We start from the raw sequence: 12,647 nt of genomic DNA on the forward strand, positions 1-12,647 counted from the left end.
TAAGATGAACCACAACCAAACCAACGGTTCAAGTCAGGATGTTTCCAAAAAGAGGAAAAGAAAGAGAAGCAAGGGGTCAAAGGTAAAGAATCATGAGAGTATATCACAGGAAGTAGTACAAGAACTGGTCCACTCTCAGAACAAGAAGATCAAGTTTAGCGATGACAATGAGGCTGCAACACCTGATATCCTTGGGGGAGAACCTAAGATCGATAACACAAACGAGACTCTTGAAACCAAGACCCCTATATTGAAGGAAGATAAACCAGAATCGAAGAAAACTTTCGAAAAGCCTAAAGTGGTAAGATACGTTGATGATGAAGATGATTCAGATTCAGATGATGCAAATGACTTCAATTTTCACCGATCCTCGCAACAGTTGTCTGAAAGAGCAAGGGAGCTTTTGAAAGTACGACAAAACTTACCCATCTACCATCACAAGGAAAAGATCACCCAATTTGTGTCAAAAAACCAAGTAACTATCATCATTGGTGAAACTGGTTCAGGAAAATCAACACAAATACCGCAATTTTTGATTCCAGAAAACAAGAAAGCCATAGCTGTAACCCAACCAAGAAGAGTTGCAGCTGCGTCATTGGCCGCCAGAGTAAGTGAAGAATACGGTTGTAAGTTAGGTTCCGAGGTAGGATATCAAGTTCGTTTCACCAACAAAAGCAACCAGAGGACTAAATTGAAGTACCTCACCGATGGTATGCTTTTGCGAGAGATTATGGTAGACAGGGAGTTGAAAAAATATAGCACAATCATATTGGATGAGGCGCATGAAAGGACAATATTGACTGATTTGATTATGGGATTTTTGAAATCATTAATTGTTTCTGGTAATCGCAAAGATCTCAAAGTGATTGTTATGTCTGCAACCTTGAATGCGGAGTTGTTTAGTCACTTTTTCAATAATGCCCCTATTCTATATGTGGAAGGTAAGATGTATCCAGTGACACAAATGTACGTGGGTGATGAAAGTAATGAGGACATTGTTGACTGTGTTATCCGCTCAATAATAAAGGTAAATATGACTGAACCTGAAGGGGATGTTTTATGTTTTTTGGCAGGGCAGGAAGAGATTGACAACTGTGTGAAAACGTTGGAGCAACTAGCACCACAATTACCTAGAGAAGCACCTTTGATCGTTGCTTTGCCATTATATGCTGCATTAAGTCCCCATCAACAGCTGAAAATTTTTGAAAAGTTACCCAAGGGGAGAAGAAAGATAATCTTGGCTACTAATATTGCAGAAACATCGATTACTGTGCCCGGTGTCAAATATGTTATTGATTCAGGGTTGAGAAAGGTTAAAATCTGGAAACACGATTTAGGGTTGTCTACTTTGCTCACAACTCCAATTTCCCAAGCCTCGGCTAGACAACGAGCAGGTAGAGCAGGAAGAGAAAGTGCTGGAAAAGTGTTTCGATTATACCAAGAGAGTGAATATTTGAATTTACCTAAACAACAAGAATCCGAGATCAAAAGGAATGACATTATATTGCCTATATTGACATTGAAGAAGTTGGATATAGATGATTTGTTGAATTGGACATGGCTTGAAGATCCAGGACAGGAGCTGATCCTAAGTGCTTTGAATACATTGTACACTTTGGGAGCGTTGAATGATGCTGGAAAGATTACTAGTTTGGGATACAAGATGAGCGTGTTGCCTTTGCCACCACAGTTATCGGTAGTTTTAATCAGTGCTACTGAATTAGGCTGTTTGGCACCAGTGATCGACATAGTTTCATGTTTGTCTGTTGACAATTTGGTCTTGAATGTTTCAGGGGAGTCAAGAGATGAAATCAACTTCAAGCGAAGGTCCTATTGTCCAAAGGGGAACTCTAATGGTGACCTAATTGCATTGTACGAGTTTTATCAAACGTTTCAATCTTTGGGTAAGGAATGGTGTCAAGAAATGATGTTTAGTTACAAAGGATTCAAGAATGTTCTCAAAATAAGGAATCAATTGAAAGAATACATGTTGGCTACTATTAAACAGGATGATAGTATTCTGGACAACGAAAAGGACAAACAATTGGCAAGCCTTCGTTCTCAATTTGAGGATAGAGATGATGTGTTGGATATTCCAGCTATTCTAAAGTCATTCTTGAAAGGATTCATTACAAATACAGCTGTTGGAATGCCTGATAGATCATTTAGGACTTTCAACAGCGGTCAATTAATCAGCATTCATCCATCGTCCGTCTTATTTGGAAAAACAAATCTAGATGCGATTATGTATATTGAATATGTTTTCACTACAAAAGGGTATGCTAGAAACTGTTCAGCAATTGAATTATCGTGGCTTCAAGAAGTCGCTCCACATGTGATTGGTGGCAACAAAGTCAGCATTAATTAAGTTTCAAAACGTCCTTCACAGCGTCAATGACGGTGTTGAATATTTTGCTGTTTCCAGCAATGACACCCTTGGAATTCAAGTACCTACCTTTACTAAAGTCCAATGGAGTACCATATATATCACCCACTTTACCACCAGCTTCATAAATCAATACATTTCCAGCTGCATGATCCCAGATCTTTTCTCTATAAGTGTCATCTATAGGTAAACGCAAATAAATATCAGCTTGACCACTGGCTAATAGACAATATTTGACTTGTGAATCTAAATTGATAGTTTGTGTCGAGACTTTATTTTGATCAAATCCAATCTTGTCTTTGATTTGAGCTTGTGTTGAGTGAGAAGAGTGACCCTTTTCGACACCTTCCAACACTTTCAAATCCTTGGGAGAATCACGGTTTGACATGTGTATACGTTGTTGTTGGTTTAATGGTTTGAATCCTGGTGTAAATAAATCTGAATAGTATGATCCTTGACTAGTAATAGCCAGGTATAATCCACCAACTGTTCCGTGATGTTTCTCGTTAGATTCAACATACTGCGATAAGTTGGGACATCCAATCACTCCAAGAACAACTTTTCCTTGATCTATAAGTGCTAAACAGACGGCGAATTGATCTCCTCTAAGAAACCCTTTTGTACCGTCAATAGGATCTAATGCCCAGAATCTTCCCTTTGATCCACCTTCAGAATTTCCACAGTCGATGCTTTTGAAAATGGAATCTTCATTGGTTAAAGTTCCAATCAAGTCATCATATTCACTGGTCTCTTTTTGCACTTTGGTAATTAAGCTCACCACCTCAGAGGAGAGTTTGGAATTGTCTTGCAAATCCTTTGAATCTTCCTCACCAACAATTTCATCATAAGGGAAGTTCAACTTTATAGCATTATTGATAATAGCTTGACTTGCAAAATCACCAATTGTCACTGGTGATTTATCCTCTTTGGTGATTGTTCCCGATTTAGCCTGGGAAATTGAATCGCTCAATTGCTTTGTCAATATAGATGCTCTCTTGACTGCAAGGGTGGCAACTTGAAGCTCCTTGTAATATGGGTGTGATGATGATGACATTGTAAACCAACGTATAAAATTGAACTTCTTGAAAGGTAGTAAAGAAACCACTATGACTGTAAAGTAGATAAGTAACTTAATTCTATGCATATGACCTGAGTTTGTTGAAAAATTGATACAAGAGAAAGAAAAGCCATACAGAATGACACAAAATGTATCAACATGGATTCATCAAACCTCTTGTCCTCAATAACACAACATCACCACACTTCACCACGCCTTTGCTGGTACATGTCAAACCACCGAATCTAAAGCAGTCGAATTTCTATCTGCATAATGTACAAAGCCCTCCTAGCTTTGCTTATATTGTGTACTGTTTGCTGGGTCATTCAGCTACTACCTGTCATTTCAGTCCCACTTACATCCCACAGAGGTAACATCTACCTTTCACATTTTGAAAATGTCAAATTTGGAGTGTTTGGTATATGTGACACGAAAATGGGCAAATGCAGTAGTCCTAAGATAGGTTACCCATCCTCAAACAGCTCATTTTATAATTTGACAAATGATGTCAGTACAAGTTATAGTGGAGTTGTCCTACCGTCTTATGTAAGATATACAATTTCAAAGTTATTGGTGGTTCATGTTGTTGCATTTTGCTTTTCGAGCTTGTTATTGATTGTCATGTTTATATTGTATGCGTTGGAAAGTTGGGACCGAATTGAACTTCGTAAACGAAGGGAGGAGTTGAATCATTTGAGAAACGAGAGGCAAGAAGAAGAACACGGTCACGTTGAATTTGATGATGAAGGCGAAACCAATATGGATACCGTTGAGTTGCATAAAGAAGAACGAGATTTGGGTCCATATTTGAATATAATGTTGATTCTCACTATATTTTCTGTTTTAACTACTTTGCTAGCGTTCTTGGCTGACATTTTATTATTCGTTCCTAGATTGAGTTACTTAGGCTGGATGCAGTTACTACCTATAGTTTCGATGGCATTGATCACTTCAATGTTGTGTTTTATCAAAAGATCAATATCAAGCAGAAAGTTTTTCGAAAATTATGACCACCCCTATGCTAATGATGAGATGAAGATATTGCGAAATAGAGCTATGGAGCATTCCTGGAATGACATTTCCAGTGATGATGGATTTGTTGTGTACACTGATGGGTTTTATACTAGAAATGAGGGTGAAGCTGATGACACTAGAGATCGTAATCATTCTACTAGCTCATTTCGAAGTGGTGTACGACACAGCAATTTCAGACAAAGCGAAGACTACTCGGTTAATTCCAGTAGGGAATCTATTGAGCTTGACAATCTACGATTGACCTAGTCTATTTACACTATTTAAGGTAGCTTGTTGATAGCAGTTATGACATCTGGATCATTATTGTAGTCACTAATAACTCTCTCCCTTAGTTCTGTATTCAATTTTACATTGTTTTTTGTTAAAAATCGCAAGAACTGCGTTGTGACTAATTCTGATGTTGTCAACTGACGCAATTTGGAGTATAATTCATATTGCCTATCTTCGAGTAAAGTTGGGGTCTTTTGTAATAATGTAACTAGTTTTATCAACTCATTGACATTGCTTACAGTTTGAATGATGAGGTTGAATGCGTGATCTCTCATCTTGCGGTGATGAACTGCTGGCCTTAAAAAAGATAATTCTTGCAAAGTAGTCACTGGATCGGTGAACTTGTAGCTTTCAAAGTATTTGTCAACTGTTTCTTCCGATGGACAAATGGATTCTTCAATGAGGTTTTTGATTAGAGCCGTTGCAAACTCTCTATTAGTGTTGACTATTGCGTAAGCTAATCTATCTTTAGTGACATGTTCCAATTGTCGTGACATTCTTGGGTGCATCTCAATAATAGTAGACACCAATTGGTCCAAAAAAGACCCATCCACAGGGAACTGGTCACACAACAATGTTACCAGAGTTAGCATTTCTTTTAAACCCTGAAATGTGAAAAACTGCACCTTTGATGTAATTAACGACAAGTATTCTTCGAGAGCCGCAGAACTGTCAATAGTACTCAAAACCACATTGGAAGCTGACTCGACCGTGAATAGACTTTTAATTTCTGATGGTTGCACCGTACCCTTCTTAATCGAAGTAGAATTTTTGATGGCCCTTGATTTGTGGAAGAATCCCTCCAATGATGTGTTTTTCAAAAGGTTTAAGTATTTGTCATCTACTTTGGGAAAACTATGATTGACCGGTTCAATCTCTTTCAAATTTTTGATTTGCTTGTTATACACTTCTTTCCAACTAAGAAGTATACTGGAATATGGAAACACGACTGGCGATTCATTCAGACCGTTGACATTTCTGATGATATAGTCCTTATCACCATATAGATGCTTACACTTGGATAATATGGAAATCAACACATCGTTAGTATTCAATTTTGTTACTAAATCGGCAACATCTTCCGGGTTCACTATTTCGTGATGAACTTTATCGATGGTAGAAAAATCTGGCTTGTTTGGTACAGCATCATAATTCTCCCTTGGACTTAGCTTTTCTGACTCAAAGATATGTTTATTCTCATTGGGAGTAAACAGGATCGTGGAATATTTTCTAGGTAACTGTCGTATTAGCCTTTTCGTAAGCATTTGTAGCTAATCTGTAGTTGGTTGAAAATTTTTGATATTTGATCAAACCGATATTTCAAAGAAATGTACGAAGCTTACACAAACTTGATATCAACCATAGATCACTTCAATTTACTCCAAGCAATAGCTGATGCCAATGAACAGTGGAAGAAAGAACTTTCTATCTTGATGTGATAATATAAATTGGTCTACGGATAGCAGTACCACTCTAGCTACTAGATTGTTATTGATCTAGATAATATTTTGGTCTCTGCTCACACCTCAATATCAATTTTCAACGACTATGATTTACAAGTGATTGTACGAAGCGCCCCAGGTATATATCCATCATTTCTGGTATATTTGCTTTGAGTCTATATTGGCGCTCCTTTTGGTGTTTCATTCTGCGTGTTCTTCAGCAAATGTGTACTGATGTTTCGAGATGGTTTCAGGTGTCAAACATAAATCCTATAAAACAAAATCGATCTCCATGCAAATCAAAACTATTTCATCGGGACACAGTCAATGAGGCTCGCTATTGGTGTGTTCTTGTTCGGTCAAGTTATTACTAAGGAGCTTTCATTAAGGAGGAAATCAGACTACTTGTATACTCTCCCAGCTCTCGAAATTTGGAAAGACGATTGCAGCAGACAAGCTTTGCTGTCAATACTACCACAATGTTTAGATGGGCTAGAGACAATGACATCCTCTCAGCAGAAAGAAGTGGCCTTGGAGTTGTCCATATGCGAGTTGGAAAATGCTAAAATTGAATATCCACTTGATTGTAATCCACAAATTAGACAAAGAAACGTTGACAAATGTATTCAATCTTTGGAGAAATCACCCCAATTTTGGACGAGCTACAGCGGTAACTACAGAAGTGTCAAGGAGATATGCCATCAAGTTAGCATGCCTTTGAAAAAGGAACAAATTGTAGAGGTTTATGAAAATGTGAGCAATCTTTTTCAAAATATATTGAACGATTTTATGGCTTCTCAAGCTGACAACGAAGAATTTCAAAATCACATGAAGGAAAAGTTTGATGCAATGCTCAATATCATTGACGAAATGATGGAGAAGAGAAGAGAGTCAGCAGATTTAGTAAACCAAACGTTCAATGTATTCTACGAGAACTTTGAATTGTCATTAAACAATGCACTTGTAATCATGGGACAATCGTATCAAGGTGTTAATACTAATTTGAACGAAATGGGGCATCACATCAACTATTTCACCAAAGAGTTGTGCCACATTAATGAGTTGATACGAGAGAATCAAAATCAATTGGGCCGGAAGCATAAGGACTTGCAACAACACGGTGATATCCTATTGAGCCAACAAAGTCAAGTGCTAGAAAATATGAAGGGAATTAATGACTATGCATTAGAATTGCAAGGATCGGCCAGACGTTACTTTGAGTTCATGGATAATGAGTTCCAACTATCTGTGTTTAAAATGCACTCTATTAATGCATTAATAAACCATAATCTTGACACTTTACAGGTTCAAAAAAAGTCTCTAAATCAGCAGTCTGTGTCAATATTGAGTGGCATTTCGGAAGACTTTGCCCTGTACTTGAATAGGTCAGGACAAGAAATACTAGCATCATTTGAGAATTCATTGAATATCTCGTTGGAAAAATTGGAAGAGAGAGTAGAGCAAACGATGATGTCTATCGAACTACTTGATTCAAGAGTGGGGAACTTCATAAGTATCGCCAATAATGCAACTGAATACCTTGCTAACTTGATTCCAAATTTTGCTCGTAGTGTGATGAGCTACGCATCGGAGAGCTATATTTCAATGAAGACTGCATTTTCTCAAACTTATAGGATCATATTATGTCTAGTGGTGGCTGTTGTTCTTTTGATAGCCAAACCTTTTGTTTTATTCCCATGGACAATACTCCGCAAGTCAGTCATTGTGGTAATACCCTTGACCTTAGGTGTTGTTGCTGCTATTCTCACGCTAAAGCTTGTATTGGTATTAAGTGATTTCAACATGCCAGATTGAAGAAGCGCCTCTAATGTCTTTTCTCGGACTTTTTTTAGTTTTGCTCTTTGTGATTTGGGGTGGGGTAAAGACATACAGGTGTGATGGATAGCCTCTGTGTATTCACTAGGACGTTTGAGTGTTTGAAGATCTAGACTCTAGTATCTTATGCTCCTGTTATAATAAGCTGATCCTCCCGTCATAATATTGCAGCTACTACAAAATCAGACCTCATCAAATCTCTGTATATAATATTTATCTCCTGGTCATGCACTCATCAACAATGCACATAACATGTGGTACCACAGCTTACACACTCCCTTCCTCCTAGCCTTCATCAACCTATCAAAAATAGTCTGCTCGCATTCCCTTGGCGATGGAATTTATCTAGACATGCGAGAAAACGATGTTCATCCCATCGATCCTGAAGTATATTCCAACTTGTACACTTATGCCCACTTGGTCGATATAGCATATTGCATATCTGAAATTCATGGAATAGATCCCCCTTTCAAATGTGACTTGAATTGTGAGAAGCGATTTCCCAACATGACATTAGTTTATCAATGGTACTTTCCTGAGTCTGTGACAGGATACATAGCCACCACATACGACAACATCTTCAACTATGATATTGCCGGGCCCAGGAAGATGATAATTATATCACTCAGGGGTACAAGATCAATATTTGATACCTATGCCGACATGAAAGTTGATATGATCAACTATTCTAATCTTGGATTGAATTTACCGTTTTGTGGTCGTGGATGTAAAGTTCACAATGGGTTTTATAAGTACTTTACAACAACATTGAGCAACATCAATGAATATATTGTTAAAGAAATTGGTGATGAAGATTATGAGTTGATTATTGTGGGCCATTCATTGGGTGGAAGTATTGCATTGTTATTGGGATTACACTATCTTGATATAGGATTCGATAAACTAACCTTGGTTACCATGGGACAGCCACTTACAGGTAACTACGACTTTGTGAATTGGGCAGATAGAGTATTAGGAAGTTACAATGACCTAAAGCATAATGAGTTCAAAAGAAAGTTTCTACGTGTGATCCATAAAAACGACGTCATCACTACAATACCAAGAAGTCGTAATCCGTTTATTCAATATCATCAATTTGATAATCAAATATACTTGAATTGTTCGACTACGAATGTAAGACCTCGATTAAACCAAGTTTTTGATTGTGTTGATGGTGCGAATCAAGATTGTATTGCACATGATTTCCCCTACCTTACATTGGACAGACATGACTACTTGCAAGCACATATTACATACTTTAGAAGGATGGGACTTTGTGGCATTGTGAAGTGATCACCGACTAAACCCAAATCTTGGTTGATCCTCATCATCCTCATCATCATCATCATCATCATCATCATCATCATCATCATCATCATTATCATCATCGTCGTTATCTTCGAGGTCATCATCATCAATGGGTTGGTGGTGACGCCCTCTTTTCCTATCAGCATTAATTGCATTTGTTTGACTTGTGAGAAATGATTGAGTGGTAGACTCTTCATACGCACCATCGGATTCATCTTCAGGAACAAATAGATTTGGCTCATACCCACGTACATCACTCATTACACCATTGAAATCTTCATCCATGGTGGTTTGCTTGTTCTTTCTTTTGGGTAATAACACATTAGTAGATTCTTCAATAACCATATCAATATGCGGACGTGATATCTTTCTTTTCACTGGTACACTCTTGACGAATTTTTTGAAATTCTTGCCTCCTGTAGTTGGAGTATCGACTTCGTTGTATTCTTTTCGCCTTCTTCTTATGGGTACATTAACAACTTCAACAATAGCCAAATTTGATAGATTCTCAGCAACTCCCTCAGACTCTTCCATTATCCCCATTTCCATTTCCCACATCTCTCGCTTTTTCTCTTTAGTTTGCATCACTGCGTCAGCAAACGACACTTTGGGAACAAATTTGGGAATTTTCGGAGGCTTGTGAGCTGTGAATGGTTCACCTCGCCTCTTTTTGAGATTCGTAGTATCGTCAGTAGTTTGTGAAGATGCGAGAATTATTTCCGGAGTAGGAGGTTTGTCATTTGCTTTTTCCATCTCGATTGGTTTAGATGCAGCCAATTTTGGAACTAGTTTGCCAATGCTTGGTTTGTTATTTTTTATCTCCTTGAGAGTGTCCTCTGGGCTCTCAATGACAGGTATTGATGTGGCGCTTGGTGAAAAGAAATGGAGTTTGTCCACTTTTTCATACCTCCGTCGTTTTCGGGTGCTCGATTGCGTTTCCATCGATGCTGGTCTCTTTTGTGATTGCTCCTTCACTCTATTTGTTGGAATTGAGTCCAACGTTTTCGATAAAACCTTGTTCCAAAGATCAGTTTGGGGCACTGCTTGAAATCCAAACACATTGAATGAATTGATTAAAATGAACTCGTCAGTACCCACTTGTGCATGTATCTTCTCCTCAGCCTTCTCTAGTACCGTCACATCCAACCATTCTATAGGCTCAAACGAAATCAACTTTGTATCGAGAAGCTTTCGTCTCGGCTCGGGCAAATATGCACTGTTTCCATTAGGAAGATACAAAGAGTAATCACAATCGAGTAACCATTTGTCCACATTATTGGGCGTTTTGAGTACTGTGTCAGCCCAATCGTCATTAACTATAGGTATCCCTTTTACTATTGCATTTTTGAAATGAGCCAGGTTGTGTATGGCTTGAGTTGTGTAGAAGTGCGTTGCATCCAGTAAATTATCAACAAATGTAAAATCTATCCCTGATTGCTTCAAATCTTTAATAACCGCACCTTCGGTTTCAGCAAACAACTTCACTTCTACCCATTCAATGGTAATAGGAGTATCCTTTACCTCCAAATCTGAATCAGGTTCAACCTGTATGGTAATCTTTGAGCTATTGGTGTAGTCAATCTCCCTTGGGTTTTCTCCTTTACTTAGTCGTAATATCGCTCCACTCACATACGTCTTTGCTCGAGACTGGATACATAGACTCAAAGGCGTTTTTGCTGACGACGATCCCGTCACAAGTTCCATCAACTCTCTTGCTGATTTACGCGAATTAAACACGAAATCCAATTGATCATTTCGACCTACTTTGTAGTTCTTTTGAGGGAATAGTATGCGATGATCTGTTAATTGTTAATAATTACTCATTCAGATACTCTTAGCCTAATACTTACCACCGTGGGGGTCCCCCTCGTGGTGCACGACCCACATTACATTACTATAAGGATGTGTTTAAGTGAGAGAGATTTTTTTCCAGGCCCTTTCAAGGTCCATTATCACGACAGAGGCTACAAAGCTCACTACTTCCATTCAATTTGAACTAGTTCCGTATATTTCATCTATTTTCTAGATTTACTTACCTTTCCCTTTGCTATGGCCCTCTTTTTCTCTCCCAATTTTTTACCAATCACCTTGGCAACAGTATCTGCATCTCCTAATTCTAACAAACCCTTTTCGAAAGCTGAGAGTTCATCTCCGTTAGACGTTTCTTCCTCCTTGATTTCATCAAATATATCATCTTCATTGTACAATTTATCAGTGTAATACAATGGTAATGCAGGGGAGGTTGGTGTTTTCAACATAATGGACTTGATAGTATCAAGATCAAAGTGTGAAGCAACAGCATTTATATTCTTGTTTAAATCCTCGTGTGTAAAATCACCATTGATGTAACCAATTTTGATGGATACGGTTGTTCCTTGTGGTGGTAAATAACTCGTACTGGACAATATCTTTTCCAATTGGTTTGATAAAGTTATCAATGATAATTCCTTATTGTTTGCTGAGGTAGTAACTCTCAAGGGAAGTGGGTACTTGTTTGATTCATAGAAAATCTTGCCCAACGAATTTGGCAAAGTGTTCAATACAGCATCATCAACGAAAAACAAATCATAACTAGATTGCAATTCACGTCTCTTTTCGAATGGTTTGTACTCCGTCTTGATTGATTGTAAGGGTAAAATTTGCGAGATTGTGGGCAAGTTTGCATCTTCAATCTTTTCGATTTCTTGATCCGACTTGACAAGTTGGTCACGAATTATCAAACAGGATTTTAATGAGCCATCGTTTATGGATTTGGATAATTTAATGGTCTTTGGTTTGAATTGAGGTTTTGAACTGAAAAACTTTTTTGATTCAACAATAAGGGTTAACGTGGAATCATCAAAATCATCATCAAACAATTGAGATTTCGAGGATGGGTTTTGAGATGCTTCTTCTTCTCTTTTAGACTTTTCCCTAGATATAAAACTCTTGAGCTCTGAAATAGCTTTGTTGGTGATCTTGTTGCTTATTACCGATGACTGAGCATCTTGTTTAGATTCAACTGGTGCTGCCTCTTTAACATCAGCTTTTAATTTTGAGTCCTTCTTGGTAGCTAACTTTGTTGAACTTTTGGGTTTTGCAACTTTGCTTGGATGCTTTGCCTTATTCGCTACGGGTGAAGCTGGACCTTTAGATCTGGTTCTTGCCATGGTTTATGTTGATTTATTGTGTCTGTTGGTTTCGATGAGATGGTCTGGAAAATCAAAATCTCATCTCATTGAAAAAAAAATTAAAGTTTGTGAAGAAAGAGCCTGCATATAATATGCCATATAAGTGATATAAGATGGTATCAGTAAACCCAATGAGACCATTT

At 37.9% G+C, this 12,647-nt stretch overlaps 8 protein-coding genes across 8 annotated transcripts; 4 read left to right on the plus strand and 4 right to left on the minus strand. All coding sequences in view use genetic code 12, as the record gives it.

Moving 5' to 3' along the window:
- Positions 1–4: 4 nt before the first annotated feature.
- CORT_0F04140 (Dhr2 protein) lies at positions 5–2,368 on the plus strand (the record flags this gene model as incomplete). The annotated part of the gene is made up of 1 exon (XM_003870717.1): positions 5–2,368. One exon carries the CDS (start codon positions 5–7, stop codon positions 2,366–2,368), a length of 2,364 nt encoding a protein of 787 aa, XP_003870766.1.
- On the minus strand, positions 2,361–3,530 carry CORT_0F04150 (Hal21 phosphoadenosine-5'-phosphate (PAP) or 3'-phosphoadenosine 5'-phosphosulfate (PAPS) phosphatase; the record flags this gene model as incomplete). The annotated part of the gene is made up of 1 exon (XM_003870718.1): positions 2,361–3,530. One exon carries the CDS (start codon positions 3,528–3,530, stop codon positions 2,361–2,363), a length of 1,170 nt encoding a protein of 389 aa, XP_003870767.1.
- Positions 3,531–3,716: 186 nt separating this feature from the next.
- Positions 3,717–4,724, plus strand: CORT_0F04160 (Rim9 protein; the record flags this gene model as incomplete). Its single annotated transcript, XM_003870719.1, has 1 exon — positions 3,717–4,724. One exon carries the CDS (start codon positions 3,717–3,719, stop codon positions 4,722–4,724), a length of 1,008 nt encoding a protein of 335 aa, XP_003870768.1.
- A 14-nt stretch (positions 4,725–4,738) lies between these two features.
- On the minus strand, positions 4,739–6,013 carry CORT_0F04170 (hypothetical protein; the record flags this gene model as incomplete). Its single annotated transcript, XM_003870720.1, has 1 exon — positions 4,739–6,013. One exon carries the CDS (start codon positions 6,011–6,013, stop codon positions 4,739–4,741), a length of 1,275 nt encoding a protein of 424 aa, XP_003870769.1.
- A 504-nt stretch (positions 6,014–6,517) lies between these two features.
- CORT_0F04180 (Kar5 protein) lies at positions 6,518–8,005 on the plus strand (the record flags this gene model as incomplete). The annotated part of the gene is made up of 1 exon (XM_003870721.1): positions 6,518–8,005. One exon carries the CDS (start codon positions 6,518–6,520, stop codon positions 8,003–8,005), a length of 1,488 nt encoding a protein of 495 aa, XP_003870770.1.
- Positions 8,006–8,278: 273 nt separating this feature from the next.
- CORT_0F04190 (hypothetical protein) lies at positions 8,279–9,319 on the plus strand (the record flags this gene model as incomplete). The annotated part of the gene is made up of 1 exon (XM_003870722.1): positions 8,279–9,319. One exon carries the CDS (start codon positions 8,279–8,281, stop codon positions 9,317–9,319), a length of 1,041 nt encoding a protein of 346 aa, XP_003870771.1.
- On the minus strand, positions 9,320–11,221 carry CORT_0F04200 (hypothetical protein; the record flags this gene model as incomplete). The annotated part of the gene is made up of 2 exons (XM_003870723.1): positions 9,320–11,133; positions 11,185–11,221. The coding sequence occupies 2 exons, from the start codon at positions 11,219–11,221 to the stop codon at positions 9,320–9,322; spliced, it is 1,851 nt and encodes a 616-aa protein (XP_003870772.1).
- Positions 11,222–11,349: 128 nt separating this feature from the next.
- CORT_0F04210 (Cic1 protein) lies at positions 11,350–12,483 on the minus strand (the record flags this gene model as incomplete). The annotated part of the gene is made up of 1 exon (XM_003870724.1): positions 11,350–12,483. The coding sequence occupies one exon, from the start codon at positions 12,481–12,483 to the stop codon at positions 11,350–11,352; it is 1,134 nt and encodes a 377-aa protein (XP_003870773.1).
- Positions 12,484–12,647: the final 164 nt, after the last annotated feature.

Source organism: Candida orthopsilosis, assembly GCF_000315875.1.
Source record: "Candida orthopsilosis Co 90-125, chromosome 6 draft sequence".
Lineage (NCBI taxonomy): Eukaryota > Fungi > Ascomycota > Pichiomycetes > Serinales > Debaryomycetaceae > Lodderomyces > Lodderomyces orthopsilosis.